We start from the raw sequence: 21637 nt of genomic DNA, 5'->3' as shown, positions 1-21637 counted from the left end.
GTAACAAAGAAAAACAGCACTGGGTTAGGATAAAAGAAAATCTGTAAGGCAAAAATCAGAAAACTGATACTCCAGGATGGTATGTAATAATATTATGAAAAGGAAAGTTCCTACTCACTATATAGTGGAAATGCTGAGTCACAGATAGGCAAAAAAAAAAAGGGCTGTCACAAATAAAGCTTTTGGCCATTAGGGCCTTCGTCAACAACAGACGACACACACACACACACACACACACACACACACACACACACACTCATGTAAAAGCAACTCACACATACAGTTGCAGTCTCAGGCAAATGAAACCACACTGCGAGCAGCAACACCAGTGCATGATGGAAGTGGCAACTGGGCGGTGGTAAAGAGGAGGCAGAGGCGGGGAGGGGGAGGGATACCATGGTGGGGGTGGTGGAAAGTGAAGTGCTGCAGATTAGACAGAGGGCTGGGGAGAGGAGCTGGGGGAGAAGTAGTGGAAAAGGAGAAAAGTAGAAAGACTGGGTGTAATGGTGGAATTATGGCTGTCTAGTGCTGGACTGGGAACAGGGAAGAGGCTGGATGGGTGAGGACATTGACTGATGGATGATGAAGCCAGGAGGGCTGTGGGAATATGAGATGTATTGCAGGGAAAGTTCCAACCTGTGCAATTCAGAAAAGCTGGTGTTGGTGAGAAGAACCCATATGGCAGTCATTGGTATGAAGGGTGTCATGTTTGCCAGCATGTTCAGCAACAGGATGGTCCACTTGGTTCTTGGCCACAGTTTTTCAGTGGCCATTCATGCAGACAGACAGCTTGCTCATTGTCATGCCTATATAGAATGCAGCACAGTGGTTGCAGCTTAGCTTATAGATCCCATGACTGGTTTCACAGGTAGCCCTGCCTTTGATGGGATAGGTGATGTTAGTGACCAAACTGGAGTAGGCAGTGGTTAGAGGAGGTATGAGACAGGTCTTGCATCTAGGTCTAGTACAGGGGTATGAAGCATGAGGTAAGGGTTGGGAGCAGGGTTTGTGTAAGGATGGACAGGCATATTGTGTAGATTCAGTGGATGGCAGAATACCACTGTGGGGAGGGGGGGTGGAAAGGATGGTGGGCATGAGATTTCTCATTTCTGGGTGTGATGAGGGATAGTAAAAACCCTGGCAGAAAGGGTAATTCAGTTGCTCCAGTCCTGGGTTATACTGAATTACAAGGGGAATGCTCCTCTGTGGCCAGACAGGGGGACATTGGGAGGTGGTGGGAGACTGGAAAGATAAAGCACAGGAGATTTGTTTTTGTACAACGTTGGGAGGACAATTACAGTCTGTGAAGGCTTCAGTGAGACCCTCAGTACATTTCAAGAGGGATTGCTCATTACTGCAGATACAACAACCACAGGTGGCTAGGCTGATGGAAGGGAGTACTGATGTAGCCATCTTTGAGATGGAGGTCAAAATCTAGGATGATGGCTTGCTGGGTTGGGTAGGACCAGGTGAACCAAATGGGGTAGAAGTTGTTGAGCTTCTGGAGTAATGTGGATAGGGTGCTCTCACCCTCGATCCAGATGTAGCAAAGATGTCAACTATGAATCTGCACCAGGTGAGGGGTTTCAGTCTCTGGGTTTTAGGATGGATTCCTCTAGATGGCCCATCGATAGGTTGGCATAGGATGGTGCCATGTGGGTGCCCATAGCCCTACTCCAGATTTGTTTGAGGTAATGCTTTCAAGGAGGTTGTTAGTTTGGAATCCATCACACATTGGTAAAGATAGTGTTCAATAGCAGTAAGGCCATGGGCATTAGGAATGTTAGTGTAAATGGAGATGGCATCAATAGTGACGAGCAGGGCAGTGTGGGGTAAAGGGCAGGAACTCTGGAGACTTAGTGCGATTGCTATCTGGATCGAGAGTGAGGACACCCTATCCACATTCCTCCAGACTTCAACAACTTCTACCCCATTTTCTTCACCTGGTTCTACTCAACCCAAGAAGACACCTTCCTAGATGTTAACCTCCACCTCAAAGATGGCTACATCAGTAACTCCATCCATATTAAACCTACTAACCACCAACAATACCTCCACTTCGACAGCTGCCACCCGGTCCACACCAAGAAGTCCCCTACATGCAGCATAGCCACCCGTGGCCACCACATCTACAGTGATAAGTGGTCCCTCTCAAAACATACTGAGGGTCTCACTCAAGCCTACACAGACTGTTATTATCCCCCCAACCTCACACAAAACCAAATTTCACGTGTCTTGTCTGTACAGTCTCCCACCACCACCCAAAGTTCCACTGTCTGGTGACAGAGGAGCATTCCACTAGTAACTCAGTACCACCCAGGACTGGTGGAACTGAATTACATTCTCCTCCAGGATTTCAACCATCTCTTGTAGTGCCCAGAAATGAGAAATTTCCGACCCAGCATCCTTCCACATCCCTCCCACTGTGGTATTCTGCCATCCACCGAACCTACCAATACACTCGTCCATCCTTACACAATCCCTGCTCCCAACCCTTACCTCATTTCTCATACTCCTGTAATAGACCAACACCAAGAAACAAGTGGACCATCCTGTTGCTCATCACGCTCACAAACATGACTTCCTTCATTTCAGTGACTGCTCCACAGCCTGCGCCGTATGGATCCTTCCCACCAACAACAGCTTTTTGGAGTTGCACAGGTGGGAACTTTCCCTGCAATACATCCTACGTTCCCACAGCCCTCCTGGCCTCAACCTTCATTAGTCAATGTCCTCACCTACCCAACCTCTTCCCTGTTCCCATTCCAGCACAACACAGCCGTCATTCCATCAACTCAGTCTTTTTACTTCTCTCCTTTTCCACTTCTACCCCCCCTACCCCACCTCTCACTGTAAACCACCACCAACTTGCTATCCCTCCCCCTCCCCATCCCGGCCTCCTCCTTACCCCCACACAGGTACCACTCCCATCATGCACTGGTGCCGCTGCTTGCAGTGTGGTTTCATTTGCCTGAGACTACAGTTGTGTGTGTGAGCTGCGTTTGCGCGCATGAGACTGTGTGTGTGTGTGTGTGTGTGTGTGTGTGTGTGTGATTGTGTGTGTGTGTGTGTGTGTCTGTCTGTCATCTCTTGTTGACAAAGGCCTTAATGGTCAAAAGCTTTATTTGTGACTATCCTTTTGTTGTGTCTATCTGCGACTCAGCATCTCCACTGTATGGTGAGCAGCAACTTTCCTTTTCATAGTAATGGTACTATCAACTTCTTGAGACACAATACAGTTCAAAAGACATGAAACACATAATTAGCTTCATCTGCCTCACAGCTGTTGCTGATTACCTAATTAGAGTGGCAAAGAATACTGTAGTCTAATAAATAATATTTTTGGTATATAAAACTAAAAAAAATGCTAAATGGCATGTCATATCATGAGGGACTGCTATGGACACTGTGTGCCATTACCCAGATAGTTAATGCATCTATAAACTTCAGATTAATAAACAAAGGAAGTCCACACATTTTAGCAGCTACTTGTAATCTATGGACTGGGAAAGAATGTATCAAACAAAACAAGTTGTGGATTAATTCAGTCATTTCCTGATAAATCCATGTCCCTATCAGTGAAAGATTTCCTAAATGAACAAAAAATACTACTAACAGAAAATTACCAGTAGGCAGTAGTGACTTGCAGGAGAAATAAAAATGTCCTGTAAGAAAGGAAGAATTACATATGGCTCAGCCAAAACCACAACTGATTCCCAGGTAAGACTACACCACAAATGTTATTGTATCATTCTAAAAGGAGTTATTAAAAATGCCAGCAGTGCATACCTCAAGTTTTAAACTCAGTACTCAAGCAATAAAATTAAAACTATTTGTAGAGTCATGATAAACAAACAGGTAGACATAATAATAATATAGAATTAATCCATAATGACAGTCCTGTAGATGACAGGGAGATTGATGCAGAAGTTGTAAATGATCATTTATTAAAATAAGCTGATTACACTGATTACAAAGGAGTCAAAGAGAGAGCTATGACGCTTATGCAGAAAATAACTGCACAGGTGAAACGTGAATAGATGTGTACATTTCGTGTTTCAGTAAATGGAACTGAGTGGATGATTAGATCCATGAAAAACCAAGACTCCACAGTTTTCTGTTGGATTTTCTTTGAGTTCTTTCAACAAGAAACTATCACGAACAAACTCAGATACACAACTTCCAACAACTACACGAGAAAAATATTACAATTACATCTTGACAACACTATTAAAAATTCTAAAAATGCTTACATTCTGCAAGAATGTTAACTATCTTAGTAAATATACTGAACAAAAGCCAGTTTGTTCAACAAAAGATACCTCAAACAAACAGGTTATTTTCTGAGTTTCCAATTAACTCTAGAATAAATATTAAAATTACTCCTATTAGAACTGTTTCCAAAAATTCCAAGGACTTGGACTGTGGGAACCACATGATTTTGTTTAAGAAAGCATATCTTTACAGCTTAATGGAAGAAGCAAGGATATGGCTTAAACAATGTATGAGTGGTAGACAGGAAAGGTAATTCTAAACAATGTAGAAGGGAAGAAAGTCTCATTGGGCTAGGGTACCACGATCTGTGGAGTCCTAGAATGTTCTGTACTGGGTCATTTGCTTTCTGTTATATTTGTGAAAGGCCTGTGAGTGTGCACAAGTTACAAAACATGTCACACCCATGTTGTTGTTGTTGTGGTCTTCAGTCCAGAGACTGGTTTGATGCAGCTCTCCATGCTGCTCTATCCTGTGCAAGCTTCTTCATCTCCCAGTACCTACTGCAACCTACATCCTTCTGAATCTGTTTAGTGTATTCGTCTCTTGGTCTCCCTCTACAATTTTTACCCTCCACACTGCCCTAAAATACTAAATTGCTGATCCCTTTATGCCTCAGAATATGGCCTACCAACCGATCCCTCCTTCTAGTCACGTTGTGCCACAAATTTCTCTTCTCTCCAATTCTATTCAATACCTCCTCATTAGTATATAATAGAAGAAATCTCCTACTGTACAATTTTAGCATTGATGACAAATTGCCGAACACAGTAACTGCCATAAATTACTTACAGTCCAGAGTGACCAAAAGTGGAATAACGACATAAAACAGATATTAACAGGTATTATTAAAGGCAGATTCCATTCTGAGATTGATGAGAAGAACCTGAAAGAAATTTAACCCATCCAGCAAACAATAGAAATTCCAGGTCTGAGATGGCACAGATGGTGGTCATGTATTTGTGAGGTTTGCTTGCTTGTGTGAGAAAATGTGTGTACAATTCCTTTTCTGAAGAATGGTTTGGCTGGAAGCTAAGTGTGTAACAGTCTTTTTGTTGAGCCTATCTGTAAGCCAACATGTCATCCTTATGGCGAGTAGCAGTCTGTCCTTTTCCTTTAATTTATCTATGAATGATGTGCCTTATAAAACACTTGTTTGACCAAATCTTGAGTATTACTGATCAGTCTGGGAGCATTGCCATGTTACATTAATAGAAGAGATAGACAATATCTAATGAAAAGTTGCACGTTTCATTACAGGATGAGTTAGTAAGTGGCAGAGTCTTAAGGAAACTGTCAACAATCTCTCATGGCAGACAATACAAGAGAGTGATAGATAGTCCCTTACATTGTGATCTATTGAATATGGCTCGAACTCAGGTTTCTCACCATATAAACGGTGGCTCTTTTGTGGGCTGATGGGAACCACTGTGTTGTCGATAATGTGTGCTATCATAAGGTCCAATACCCAGCCTCTGTCGTCTCATTTAAGAACAGATTCAGTGAATTGTGGACAGTTAACTGTCGCTGAGAACCACAGATCCTTGCTGGATGCATGTGTGTAGCAAATGCTGAGCCATTAACTGAACAACAGCTGAGCATCATAGAAAGCTCCCATGCCAAGTCAGTGGGCGAAATTAGCACTACCACTATGAGACAAGATCTTCTAGCTTGACTATCACCAGATCTCACTAAGGAACAACAGAAGAAGCCACTTGCCATTCTTCAAGAGTTCTCTGAATGCTTCAATCCACTGGTGAAGAGCACATTAGACAAACTGATGATGAAATACCAGATTATCACTGGAGACCATCAACCACTAAGCCATAGAGCATACCATGTGTCATCAACGGAACATCGAATAATTCACAACAAGGTAGAAAAAATGAAGAAGAATGAAATCATTCAGCCTTCGCAGAGCCCATGATCATCACCAGTGGTTCTCGTCAGGAAGAAGGATGGCAGTTGGTACTTTTGTGTTGATTACAGGAAGCTTACTAAGATAACTAAAGAGGACATTTACCCTCTTCCACAAACTGACGATATGTTAGATTGTCTGAAAGGTGCTAAATTTTTCTCAACCAAGGGCATGTATTCGGGATTCTGGCAAATCGAAGTAGATGCAGCTGATCATGAGAAAACTGCATTTATCACCCCAGAGGGTCTGTATGAGTTTAAGATAATGCCATTTGGTTTTTGTAATGCATCAGCCACTTTTGAATGGAAGATGGATAATCTTCTAAGGCACCTGAAGTGGACGATGTGTCTTTGTTATTTAGATGACATTATAGTGTTCTCAGAGACAATTGATGAACATACAAAAAGACTGAGAGTCATTCCTAAGTGTCTCCAACAAGGTGGACTGAAACTTAATCCAAGAAAGTATCTCTTCGGAACAAAAGAAACCAAAATACTTGGACACCTTGTGTCAAACGAAGGTGTGAGGCAAGACCCAGAAAAGGTGATATCTATAATGTAATTTCCTATTCCTAAATGTATTAGAGATGTGAGAAGCTTCCTTGTATTATGTTCTTATTACCATTGTTTTATCAAAGACTTTTGTATTAAAGACAGGCCACTCCAAGCATAGTTAAAAGCTGATGCTAAACTTATTTGGCATGGTGCTCAACAAGATTCTTTCAATGTGCTGTGAAAACCTGAGGACTGACCCTGTATTTGGCCTGTATGATGAGAGAGCACCTACAGAACTACACACAGATGCCAGTGGGTATGGGATCAGTGCTGTTCTGGTGCAAATTTTAGATGGAAAAGGGAAGGTTATAGCCTATGCTTCTAGGACACTTACAAAAGCCAATAGAAACTACTCAACTAGAGAAAGAGAATGTCTTACTGTGATCTGGGTCATGTGCAAATTTCGACAGTATCTCTATGGAAGGTCATGCACAGTTGTCACACACCATCATTCACTTTGTTGGTTGACAGGTCTTAAGGATCCAAGAGGATGACTCACCAGGTGGGCACTATGTCTACAAGAGTATGACATTACCATAGTGTACTAAAGTGGAAGAAAACACTAAGATGCCAACTGTCTCTCAAGAAACCCTGTGCAAGACTTTCAAGAAGATAGTGCCTGTCTCGCTGCACTCCAGGATCTCTCTGCAGAGCAGAAGAAGGACGCCAAGATATCTCAAATTATGCTTGCCTTAAATCAGTCACAGGATGTGAAAGGACAATTTAAGGTAGTTGATGGTGTACTTTCAAGAAAAACTTTTATCCGTTTGGAAAGAGATGGCTGCCAATGATTCCTAAACACATGTGCTTAGATGTTCTACAGAAATTCGATGACACACCTTGTTATATCCTAGCCAGTAATGCCAACCGAGCCCGCTGCCAAAAGGTTGGCAGCATCAAAGTCCGGACGCCGTCCGCATAAGCAGCGCCAGCGATACAGGAAATCGCCGCAAGTCTGCGTGCGCCACCGCTGGCTTCTGGCTTCTGAAGCGCTGGAGTCGCGAGCGCTAGGACAGTTCTGTATTCGCCGCTCAGTTGTATACTCACCACCGATTTGTGTACTTGCTAGTCAGTTGTGTGTTCATCGCAGCAGAGTTGTTGATTGTCGTCAGCCGACGCTGACCTAGCCGCTCCGACTCGAACTAGACAGATTTCTGTAGACACGGAGTTCACTACTGTGTTTCTGTATCTTCGTTAATAAAGATAAGTACCGACTGTTATTTAATCAGAGTGTTTGGGTTTTCATCTTTCTGTTCACTGTTCCAGCGGACCAGTCGGCCCGCTATTAAAAGTGTGGCGGTGACTTCGTAAGCCGTTTCTACAGCGAAGTGTTTGTCGCTACGAACGCCGCCACAAAACACCTGATGCCAGACATTTAGGATTTCTTAAGATATACAACAGAAACCGCAAGAGATTTTTCTGGCCAGGTTGAGTGTCCATCACTATGTGTCGCACTGTCGAGAGTGCCAGAGGAGAAAGGCAGTTCCTCAGAAACCACATGGCCAACTCATACCAATTCCACCAGCCAAAACGCCTTTCCATAGTGTTGGTATTGACCTCCTTGGACGATTTCCAATGTCTGCTAGTGGTAATAGATGGATTATTGTTTGCACTAATTATCTGATGCGCTATGCCATTACAAAAGACGTGAAAAGAGCTGAAGCATCTGAGGTAGCCAAATTCATCATGGAAGACATTGTATCAAAACACAGTGCCTCAATACTGTTAATTATGGACTGAGGTTGTTAATTATGAAACGAGGGAAAGTTTTTCAGTCGAATCTTGTGACAGAGATAAACCGTCGGTGCAATATTACTCATCACATGATGACTGCCTACCATCTGCAAACTAAAGGGCTTACTGAACACCTTAATAAGACCTTGGCTGACATACTATCAATGTTCACCAATGTTGAGCAGAGCAACTGCGATGAGGTGCTACCTTTCGTGACGTTTGCCTACATCGCCAAACAAGATACCACAGGATTTACGCCATTTTTCCTGGTACGTGGGCGTGAGGTGATTACACTGATGGACACTTGTTTCCATTACATCCTGATGATGTGGACAACAACTACATTGGCCAGGTGTTAACCAGAGCTGAGGAAGCTTGGAAGTTAGCTCAACTCCGCATGCTGCAATCTCAAGAAAAAGATTGCTGAAGTTATGACGCAAGCCACCGCCCTGTTGTCTACCAGCCTGGTGACCTCGTCTGGATCTTCAGTCCTGTTCAGAATGTTGGTCTCTCTGAGAAGCTCCTTGGGCGCTGCTTTGGACATTATATGGTTGTAAGACAGTTGTCTGATGTTACTCATGAAGTTGAATATTTTGACCCCAAATACCCTCTGCAACACATCATAAGGTGGTTTACTGTGTATAAATGTAGATGTTAAAATAAAAGTATGATTGTTTATGAGAGAATATTCTTTAAAATGATACTATTTCTATGGGAATTTTGAACTATGTATAATCAGTGTGAAATATGATGACACGCATTGTGAAAGGTTTAACTTGAATTTACATCTACATCTACATCTACATCCATACTCCGTAAGCCACCTGACGGTGTGTGGCGAAGGGTACCTTGAGTATCTCTATCGGTTCTCCCTTCTATTCCAGTCTTGTATTGTTCGTGGAAATTTTAGTTAACAACTATTTGTGTTTATAAATGAAAATGAAATGTCATGTGGCTAGGGCCTCCCGTCGGGTAGACTGTTCGCCTGGTGCAGGTCTTTCGATTTGATGCCACTTCGGCAACCTGCACATCAATGGTGATGAAATGATGATGATTATGACAACACAACACCCAGCCCCTGAGCGGAGAAAATGTCCGACCCAGCCAGGAATCGAACCCGGGCCCTTAGGATTGACAGTCTGTCACGGTGACCACTCAGCTACCGGGGGCGGATGTGTTTATAAATGAAACTATTTTACGTGCAAATCAATAAGAAGAATAAAGTGTAGTTTTATTGTAAATGATGCGTCCTGCCACGAATTCCTTTCCTGTGCTAACCTCTTGATCTCAGAGTAGCACTTGCAACCTACATCCTCAATTATTTGCTTGACATATTCCAATCTCTGTCTTCCTCTACAGTTTTTGCCCTCTACAGATCCCTCTAGTACCCTGGAAGTCATTCCCTCATGTCTTAGCAGATGTCCTATCAACCTGTCCCTTCTCCTTATCAGTGTTTTCTACATATTCCTTTCCTCTCTGATTCTGCATAGAACCTCCTCATTCCTTACCTTATCAGTCCACCTAATTTTCAACATTCGTCTATAGCACCGCATCTCAAATGCTTCGATTCTCTTCTGTTCCGGTTTTCCCACAGTCCATGTTTCACTACCATACAATGCTGTACTCCAGACGTACATCCTCAGAAATTTCTTCCTCAAATTAAGGCCGGTATTCGATATTAGTAGACTTCTCTTGGCCAGAAATGCCTTTTTTGCCATAGCGAGTCTGCTTTTGATGTCCTCCTTGCTCCGTCCATCATTGGTTATTTTACTGCCTAGGTAGCAGAATTCCTTAACTTCTTTGACTTCGTGACCATCAATCCTGATGTTAAGTTTCTCGCTGTTCTCATTTCTACTACTTCTCATTACCTTCGTCTTTCTCTGATTTACTCTCAAACCATACTGTGTACTCATTAGACTGTTCATTCCATCCAGCAGATCATTTAATTCTTCTTCACTTTCACTCAGGATAGCAATGTCATCAGCGAATCGTATCATTGATATCCTTTCACCTTGTATTTTAATTCCACTCCTGAACCTTTCTTTTATTTCCATCATTGCTTCCTTGATGTACAGATTGAAGAGTAGGAGCGAAAGGCTACAGCCTTGTCTTACACCCTTCTTAATACGAGCACTTCGTTCTTGATTGTCCACTCTTATTATTCCCTCTTGGTTGTTGTACATATTGTATATGACCCGTCTCTCCCTACAGCTTACCCCTACTTTTTTCAGAATCTCAAACAGCTTGCACCATTTTATATTGTTGAATGCTTTTTCCAGGTCGACAAATCCGATGAAAGTGTCTTGATTTTTCTTTAGCCTTCCTTCCATTATTAGCTGTAATGTCAGAATTGCCTCTCTCGTCCCTTTACTTTTCCTAAAGCCTAACTGATCATCACCTAGCGCATTCTCAATTTTCTTTTCCATTCTTCTGTATATTATTCTTGAAAGCAGCTTCAATGCATGTGCTGTTAAGCTGATTGTGCGATAATTCTCGCACTTGTCAGCTCTTGCCGTCTTCGGAATTGTGTGGATGATGCTTTTTCGAAAGTCAAATTGTATATCGCCAGACTCATATATTCTACAAACCAATGTGAATAGTCGTTTTGTTGCCACTTCCCCCAATGATTTTAGAAATTCTGATGGAACGTTATCTATCCCTTCTGCCTTATTTGACCGTAAGTCCTCCAAAGCTCTTTTAAATTCTGATTCTAATACTGGATCCCCTATCTCTTCTAAATCGACTCCTGTTTCTTCTTCTATCACATCAGACAAATGTTCACCCTCATAGAGGCTTTCAATGTATTCTTTCCACCTATCTGCTCTCTCCTCTGCATTTAACAGTGGAATTCCCGTTGCACTCTTAATGTTACCACCATTGCTTTTAATGTCACCAAAGGTTGTTTTGACTTTCCTGTATGCTGAGTCTGTCCTTCCGACAATCATATCTTTTTCGATGTCTTCACATTTTTCCTGCAGCCATTTTGTCTTACCTTCCCTGCGCTTCCTATTTATTTCATTCCTCAGCGACTTGTATTTCTGTATTCCAGATTTTCCCGGAACATGTTTGTACTTCCTCCTTTCATCACTCAACTGAAGTATTTCTTCTGTTACCAATGGTTTCTTCACAGCTACCTTCTTTGTACCTATGTTTTCCTTCCCAACTTCTGTGATGGCTCTTTTTAGAGATGTCCATTCCTCTTCAACTGTACTGCCTACTGCGCTATTCCTTATTGCTGTATCTATAGCATTAGAGAACTTCAAACATATCTCGTCATTCCTTAGTACTTCCGTATCCCACTTCTTTGCATATTGATTCTTCCTGACTAACATCTTGAACTTCAGCCTACTCTTCATCACTACTATATTGTGATCTGAGTCTATATCTGCTCCTGGGTATGCCTTACAATCCAGCATCTGATTTTGGAATCTCTGTCTGACCATGATGTAATCTAATTGAAATCTTCCCGTATCTCCTGGCTGTTTCCAAGTATACCTCCTCCTCTTGTGATTCTTGAACAGGGTATTCGCTATGACTAACTAAAACTTGTTACAGAACTCAATTAGTCTTTCTCCTCTTTCATTCCTTGTCCCAAGCCCATATTCTCCTGTAACGTTTTCTTCTACTCCTTCCCCTACAACTGCATTTCTGTCACCCATGACTATTAGATTTTTGTCCCCCTTTACATACTGCATTACCTTAAATGAAACAACAAGTTCACTGTTACCAGTCACCATTTTATGAACTTGTTGTTTCATTTAATGTCAGTAACAGTCACGGTAAAGCCTAACCTAAAAATGTTCGCATTTAAAGTACTGCATTACCCTTTCAATATCCTCATACACTTTCTCTATCTGTTCATCTTCAGCTTGCGACATCGGCATGTATACCTGAACTATCGTTGTCGGTGTTGGTCTGCTGTCGATTCTGATTAGAACAACCCAGTCACTGAACTGTTCACAGTAACACACCCTCTGCCCTACCTTCCTATTCATAACGAATCCTACACCTGTTATACCATTTTCTGCTGCTGTTGATATTATCTGATACTCATCTGATCAGAAATCCTTGTCTTCCTTTCACTTCACGTCACTGATCCCTACTATATCTAGATTGAGCCTTTGCATTTCCCTTTTCAGATTTGCTAGTTTCCCTACCACGTTCAAGCTTCTGACATTCCATGCCCCGACTCGTAGAACGTTATCCTTTCGTAGATTATTCAATCTTTTTCTCATGGTAACCTACCCCTTGGCAGTCCCCTCCCAGCGATCTGAATGGGGGACTATTCTGGAATCTTTTGTCAATGGAGAGATCATCATGACACTTTTTCAATTACAGGCCACATGTCCTGTGGATACACGTTACGTGTCTTTAATGCAGTTGCTTCCATTGCCTTCTGCATCCTCATGTCATTGATCATTGCTGATTCTTCCGCCTTTAGGGGCAATTTCCCACCCCTAGGACAAGAGAGTGCCCTGAACCTCTATCCGCTCCTCCGCCCTCTTTGACAAGGCCACTGGCAGAATGAGGCTGACTTCTTATGCCGGAAGTCTTCGGCCGCCAATGCTGATTATTTATCAACATTTAGGCAGTGGCAGGGATCGAACCCGGGACCGAAGACGTTCTGATTATGAATCAAAGACGCTACCCCTAGACCACGGTAATTTAAGGTGCCATAAATCTAAGGAACAAGGGTGCCCAGACCCTGGGACAAGGGCCGCCACGCACACCCCACTCCACTCTAGCTCTCAGGAAAGAAAAAATAGCAGTGTAGTCAGGGGTTTTTCTTACAAAACAATGATTTAAGAGTCAGTATTACACAGTTTTTCAGCAGAATAAGAAACTGATTTTTTACAGCTACTTACAAGTCACTAATCATCTTACAAAATATTAAAAATACTCCAGACCCACAGGTCTAGCACACCTCTTCTACAACCTATCATATTGGTGCCCTTGCTAAGGAAGATGAAGTAAATAAACAATAGGTATCAGTGTTCTCATTATCCAATTCTACAACATAACATATTTTTGTTGTTTTGCTTAAGGTCCACTACAACATGGTCATTAGTACCAACTCACTAATATCTGAAGTTTCATAATGAAAAAATGACATAGTTAAATCAGCTAATCACATAGCACAATAGCTGCAAGGTAGGACATAACTGATAATTTGTGAAACTTGTCTTTTATAGTGTCTATATGTCTATATAGGCCCAATTGCCATCTAATCAAAAATAAATAAATAAAAATGAAAAAAAATATACTAATAGATGACCTTCCAGAGGTTTTTTAAAACTAATATTTCTTAAAACAGTATTGTGGAAACAACAGATTGCTGCTCACCATATAGTGGAGATTTTGAGTTGCAGACAGGCACAACAAAAAGGCTGCTAAATAAGTAATATTTCAGCCAAAAGGCCTTGTTCTTGATTGGACAATACACACACACACACACACACACACACACACACACACACACACACAAGTGATTGTGGGAGAAGCAGTCCATGTGGTGAGGGTAAGGAGGAGCCTGGGGTGGGGAGGGGGAGTGATAGCAGGGTAGGGGTGGGAACAGTAAAGTACTGCTTGTGGGAACATACAGGGACCCTGTGGGAAGAGGGTAGGGTAACTAGGTGCAGTCGGGAGGTTAGATGAATGGCAGGTAGGTAGGATGTGTTGGTGGTGGTGGTGGGGGGGGGGGGGGGGGGGAGTCGAGGAGAGGTAAAGGAGAGCAGTAAAAATATGGTGGGTGTATTGGTGGAATGTAGCGCTGGAGTGGGAACAGGGAAAGGTTGAAGCTAGAGGATTACGGGAACATAGGATATATAGCAGGGAGAGCTTCCACCTGTACAATTCAGAGAAGCTAGTGTTGCTAAGAAGGATTCAGATGGCACAGGTTGTGAAGCATTCATTAAAGTAAAACAGTTGTGTTGGGCAGAATGCTTAGTAGCTGTGTGGTCCAATTGTTTCTTGGGCACAGTATCTCAGTGGCCATTCATGTGGACAAACAGCTTGTTGGTTGTCATGCCCACATAGAATGCAGCACAGTGGTTGTAGTATAGCCCTGCCTTTCAGTAGATAGGTGATGCTTGTGACTGGACTGGATTAGGTGGTAGTGGGAGGTTGGGGCAGATCTGATATCTAGGTCTATTGCAGGGAAGTGAGCCATGAGGTATGGGGTTAGGAGCAGGGGTGAAGTACGGATGGATGAGGATATTGGGTAGGTTTGGTGGGTGGCAGAATACCACTGTGGGAGGGACAGCAAGGATAACGGGTCAGACATTCCTCATTCCAGGGCATGACAAGAAGTAGTCAAAACCATGGCAGGGAATGTAGTCACTTCAGTGACTGCTACGTAGCCTGTACCAACTGGACCCCTCCTGCCAACACCATATTTTCTGAATTGCGCAGGTGGGAATTCTCCTTGTGATATATCCTACATTTCTGTAGTCCCCTGGCCTCACTCTCTGTTAGCCACTGTACTTCATTCATCTATCCCCTTCCCTGTTCTTATTCTATGACTATAGATCCTTCTATTCCATCAACACTCCCACAGTGCCCCCTGCCCCTGCCATCTGTCTAACCACCTGACTCCACCTAGCTACTATAACCTCTCCCAACCCCTTCCCTGTATGCTCCCACAAGCAGCACTTTACCTTCCCCACCCTGCTATCACTCACCATCCCCATCTCAGCCACCTCCTTACCTCAACCTCACAGTCTGGTCTTGGCAGCCAAAGACAGTGGTCATGTGTGTGCCAGTTGCTTTCTTGCAAATGTGTGTGTGTGTGTGTGTGTGTGTGTGTGTGTGTGTGTGTTGTCTACTCCAGAACAAGGCCATTTGGCCAGAAACTTACTTGTTTAGTGTTCTTTTTGTTGCAGCTATCTGAAACTTAACATCTCCATGACTTGGTGAGTTTTCATAATACTGTCACTATTCCAACCTGGATTTTCCATTGTTAGACTTCTTAAAACGTTATTTTTATGCTTTTTTAAGCATTTTAAATGTGTGAATGCAAGATTTGTTTTATTTTACTTCAAGTTCGGTAGAAATCCTACAGTACTACATCTCAAAATCTGCAGTTCAGTCTTTTTTTTCCCTTTTGGAAGAGCTACCACTACAGCATACTGGTGCATACCCTCACATATCAAGCACTGATTACAGGTAACTCTGCATCTCTCTCTATGACAAATTTATCATTATAATATAAATAAAATGTTTCTAATCTTTTTACATAAAACTCACAAATGCAGCTACTGCACCTTACCAGTGAGCAATATGGATCACTTAATCTGTAGTCAAGTGTGAGAGTTTGTAGCATTTTAAACAATGATGCATGGTCAAATTTGCAGGGGTCAGCAGATATAAATTCTTCCATTCCATGCTTTCGTGCACGATCAGCATCTGAAATGGCAGATGAAAGAGGCATAAATATGTTTTAGGAAACTGAAAATAAGTAGGGTGGCATTTGCTTACAATGAATTTCTACCTACCACCTTGGATTTTTGATATGGTAGAGTTCTTTCCAGCAGGAGTAATAGGAGGAGTAGGCTTATGTGACTGCCCAGTAGCTCTATACATGGCCATGACCCATAAATGACACTCATTTTCATCATCACTTGCATAAAGTATGCTGTCCCCTTCTCGCACTGCATTGAAGAAGAAACGTCCGCCTTCCAAATCTGGAATAGTATGAGATTCTACGTCCATTTCAGAAATTTCCAGAAAAGATATTGATGTTTACTTACATATTATGTAGATGGTTACATAGGTGAATGTCTATGAGTTACATTGCTCTCCCATTACTATCTTCACCCATCTCTTCCCAAAAACGTACAACCCTCCCCCCACCACACACACATACACAGGCATGCACACACACATGAGACAAAATAGACAGAGGACCACCAAACAGTAAGCTAAAATGACACATAATTATATACAACACCAAAACTGTACACAGTATGAGCAAGATACTAAAATTACAGGGACTCAACACAGAATGACAATAAATGTGTGTGCTCATGCATGCGTGGACATATGCATACACACACATGTGTGCACATGCGCACACACACACACACACACACACACACACACACATTTTCAATGTTTTGATATGAGGCACCACCCTCAAATAAAAGCACAAGAAAAAAAGTGAAACATGATACACAGTAATTATAATAAGACAGAAACTGATGACAGAAAAACTGTGTTCCCTAGAGAAATAAAATAAAATGTATATTTCAAACTTAAAACACTCCTGTGAACATAATAATTGTCTTAAATATTCTAACACAGCAATAACAAACGAAATGATAGCACCAGCAAACTTGCCGTGTACACGCTTTTCGACATAGTCATAGCTTTAGTTTACATATACGGTGTACTTCTCTTGCCAGTGAAAAGGAATAAAAATTGAGGATAAATAATTATGTTTCCTGTTAGAAGAACAATTTTATATAAAAGACTTAATATACTTTGTTTTACAGCAGGTCATTACAATATGAAATAATTTATTGAATAGCAGCACTTCTCAATTACTAAGTGCTTCAGACTGTTCTTTAAGATATGGAAATTAGCCATCTTAACATCAGATATTAGTCTAATACTACAAAAAAATAATGTCCCCATTACATGTGGGCTGTGGTCTGTAGCCTTTTTTTATCTGTATTTTTGAGATAGTATTCCTTTCTCCATGTGTTGTAGTTATGTACAATCTTAGACATAATACCTGGTTGCTGGCTGGCTGTCAGACTAAGGCAGGGTCATTTGCTTGAGACAACCAATAAAGGGGGTCAACCCTCATATACACAAGTTTGGCTATATGCACAATTTAGCAACACCATAGGATACGGAAGTGTCTGGAAGAATTGTTGTCTTCTTCTCAAGTAGTTATGGTACTGTATCACCTTGTGCTCTAGTGGTAAATGTTGAGCAATGTAGACAAAGTTGCGAGTCCACATACCCTACATCCTCTATTTGTTTAACAGCATTTTGGCTATCTGTCTGATGGAACTTCAAAGATAATTTGCATCACTTTATAACCCACAAATAATAGCAAAAGCATCCAGAAACAATTTCTCGAAACAATCCATGCATCAAGACCAGAACAGTTCACACTCAAGAGATTACCCATCCTACAGCACCCAACAGCTTCCTGCCACACACCACCTGTCATCAACATCAGGCACCATCTGAGCAGGTGAAGCATTGTGGCATTATGAATATATCAATTATCTTTTCTTATTTGAAGTTTTTACATTTATTTTGAAGTAATGAATGTTGTTTAGGCATTGCAAAATAGAATCACAAGTGGAAAAAGGACTAAAATTGGTGACATATTATTGGCTTTGTGTTTAATTGAGGGCTGAAGGCAGAAGAATCATCTCAAAACCTCAGTACTGGGTACGGAGTGAGTGCTTCTGCAGACAACACAACAGATGAGGATTTTCTTGTTAGAAGAATGAAATGAATGATTTTTCCACATCCAGGAAGTCACATTTACTGACTTATTATTGAACTGCAACAGTTTAACCTTTGTGCAAAATTTGCATTCAATAGACAGGTTTCAGAAGTTTTATGCATGAGTACTACATGACCTAATTCAAGGCAACAAAAATCAAATGGTGATAATTACTACATTTTTGCTTGAATGTCATTAGTTCACATATTGAGCATTCCTATGCAATGTGATGATGAGTTATGATGCCTTTATGTTAACATCTCAGGAAGAAATTAATGCCTAACAAAAGACATGTCGCCTACTCAAGCTAAGGGTAGTTTGAACATAATGGTTTGCTCCTGTGATATGCAGTAAAAATCCTTCCCATTTGTGTGTCCATCACATCTGGTAACTGTTGCCAACAACTCAGCATTCTTCAAACTGTTTTACACAATGTGAGAAAGTGATCAATTTCTGTTTGATGTTTATTGTTGTGTTTAGTACAGCAAAGAAAAACTACTGTCAAAATAAGTTCTGTGCTAATACGAATGAAACACAACTTACCATGATTACGTTGTGACAACAGTCTATTTAAGTAAATCATAAGTAGCCTATATTGGTATGAATTAGTAAGATATTACTCACTTTTGGCTTTGAAAAGGTCTATTCTTACTTACTTACCTGTGTCATACTCACATAGTATGGCAATGTGGCATTACAGAAATAAAATTGTGTATTCATACACACCAAAAATCATTTTGGCAGAAGCAGAAAGAGGCATTATCAATAAACTGCACAGCAGCTTCAGTTTTTTGCTGTTGAACTATGAGGTTCTGGAAGAAGCATTAATATTTTAGCTGGAGAAGATTTCTTAAGATTTCCTTATTGATTTTTTTTGTGGGTGCTAGTAGCACTGTAACAAAGGGGCTAAAAAACTGTCCATCAATGAGACTGACACCACAAGCCAATGTATCCTACACCTTACATGCAACCATGTTGGTGCTTCCTTTTTTTTCTAGCCCCCATCGCACCCCTACAGCCCATCGATGTGCTCACCAGATAATGACTTCATTGTCTTGCTTACCTCAGTTATATTAATATGTTCATTAATTAATGACATCATTCTCCTTAAAATTACATAAATATTTCTGTTTATCGTAAGCCTAAAACTTCTTTTAAAGATGCTTTTATTTGTAAGGCACATTTCACTTTATTTTTATTTATATATGTTTTTTTTATTTTAAAAGACATCTCCTTAAAAGTTGTCTTCATTCTTCATTTTAAATAAATTAGTTGTATTTTTACAAATTATAAATATTCTTTATGGTAAATGGATAATAAATGAATTAATAATGAGTCCCCTTTCACACAGTCCTTAGAACCATTAGTTGAGGCCACATGGATGTATGTACATAACCAAGCAGAGAGTAAGTCAAACTTCTTGATGTTTCAATAAGCAAAAAAGTCAAAAGCTAATAGTGACACAGTTCCTATGACTATGTGAAGTAAAGTCCTGCACTCAGTTGCTATGGAAGGAAATGAACTCATTTCTCTTTAGCTAAGTAATATTAAATACATGTTGTTCTTCTTGTGATAACAACAATAACTACAAATCTCTGAGACCATTCTTGGTATTTCAGACATTTGGATATATGATGGCAACCTCCCAAGATTTAAGTTATATAATTTAATAGTGTAATCTGTTCGTTTTTCATCACATAACAAAAATACTGACTGCTGATCCATGTGTGAGTGCTATTCTTCATAGGCCTCAGAGCTAGCAAAAAGATGCAGTATTTGTCTCTCATCTATTGGCCCACTGGTTGCTACAACAGAGATAAACAGAATATGAGAGATGACATTAGTTTCAGGTTAGGCATAGGAGAGTTTCCTGAACTCAAAACCATAAATTGTTAATCTTACCTCACGTCCTAAAGGGAAACTCACAAAGATTATTTAAATTACATGAAAAATCAAGTGAATTTACCAATATAATCATGTGCCATCCACAAAGTAGCTCATCAGTCATAGAATTGCCAAACATATTCTACATTTTTGCCAACATTGAGATACACTGCCACCAGGAAGACTTCCAGGTAATATACTCTCTGAGTCAGTTCAGAAATCACTACAACTTCTGACTCAAAAAGATGTGGGTGCCAAGGGTTGGAATACTAAAAGGCTTTCTGTGATTTCCCTAAATCGCTACAGGCAAATGCCGGGATGGTTCCTTTGAAAGAGCATGGCCGACTTCCTTCCCTGTCCTTCCCTAATCCGATGAGAGCGATGACCTCACTGTCTGGTCTCCTTCCCTAAAACAACCCAACCCAACGAAAAGTATACGGCACTTAATTTTATCCCCATATTAATAATTAGGTTCAGGGGCTGGATCTAGTTACAAATAATATTCAGATACATCCACTGCAAACTAAATACAATAAATCAATAACTGTAAGAATTTTTTTTTCTTTTGTCTTAAACAAACTCAAAACTGTAATATGTAAGTTGAAGGTGCAGGGGAGAGAAAGGAAAGGAAAGGAAAGGAAAGGAAAGGAAAGGAAAGGAAAGACAGTGACTGTTGATGTCAGCTGCATTGCCACCTTACACAGAATCAGTTGCAACAAGTAACAATGTGTGCAGGACTGAGATCACCTGCTTATCAGGCAGATGTGCACCACCTGGACACACTGTTCATTGCAAGTGTGTGGACTATCTTGGTGCTCCTCTCACCTGACACACATTCCCATGCAGTGCCATGTATCCATAGTCCCTGTCCATGTCCATGTCCATCATGCTCTCAACTTTGAGAGTCCCACAGGAGGTCACACATAATTGTGCATCCACACTGAAGAAAGTGGATTTGTTGCACATTGAGGTGAATCAATTACATATGAACATGTGGTGATGGCTCTTCCAGACATGTATGAAAGAACAGACACCATGCATTCATATATAACTTACCCTCTTCAGTGTGGATACACAATGACATCTGACCTATTGCATGAATCTCAAAGTAGCAAGCATTGAGGACATGGACAGGGACTGTGGATAGGTGGCACTGTGTGGTAACATGTGTTGACTGAGAGGCATGTCAAGATAGTCTGTGAAGTTGCAACAAACACTGTGTCCGTGTGGCACAGTGGTTAACACAACCACCTAGTAGGCAGGGGATTTTGTGTTCAAATCCCTGTCCAGCTCCATTTCTGCTCATCACTGCTGATTCCACATAAAGTCTCAAGGCAGCTGACATCAATAGTCCCTTCCCTTTCCTTTCTTTCTCTCCCCTCCACCTTTAATTTACGTATAATGTATCATAGCTGCAGGTTCTGTGTGGTGTCTGCTGTTTTGGTAATGTCCAAGAGAAAAGACACCACACATTCATATATAATGAAAACTGTGAAGCTCATTCATCACATGAGATTCACATTTTTTTACTGTTCCAATACTTATACTGTAAACATTATGTAACATGTCCTTATAATCATTATAGACTTCGAAGATAATTTTCTTAAGATGCTATCACTGGCACTATCCTCGAAAATGAGGAACACAAATGAGAATGTAACAACACAGCACTGATGGTAAAATGTGAACACCCATAGAGAGAGATTTTCTAAGCTGTGAACAACATATAGATGCATGTCAACAAAGTCTTCTGTACATTGAAATGATGACCAAAAAAGTGGGTGCAAAAAGGCTTGGAGAAAATCAGAC

General features: G+C 41.0%; 1 protein-coding gene across 1 annotated transcript in view; it reads right to left on the bottom strand.

Moving 5' to 3' along the window:
• Positions 1–21637, bottom strand: part of LOC126183408 (calcium-dependent secretion activator-like) — a 1473721-nt gene that overhangs the window by 505833 nt on the left and 946251 nt on the right. Inside the window, exons 16-17 of the mRNA XM_049925356.1 lie at positions 15972–16160; positions 15746–15882 (exon numbers count right to left, since the gene is read on the bottom strand). Coding sequence (XP_049781313.1) covers positions 15746–15882; positions 15972–16160 — 326 coding nt within the window. The remainder of the gene's footprint in view (positions 1–15745; positions 15883–15971; positions 16161–21637) is intronic.

This window comes from Schistocerca cancellata, chromosome 4, assembly GCF_023864275.1.
Source record: "Schistocerca cancellata isolate TAMUIC-IGC-003103 chromosome 4, iqSchCanc2.1, whole genome shotgun sequence".
NCBI lineage: Eukaryota > Metazoa > Arthropoda > Insecta > Orthoptera > Acrididae > Schistocerca > Schistocerca cancellata.
Note: the sequence above shows the minus strand (reverse complement) of the source record. Positions and strands in the feature narration are given on the sequence as shown.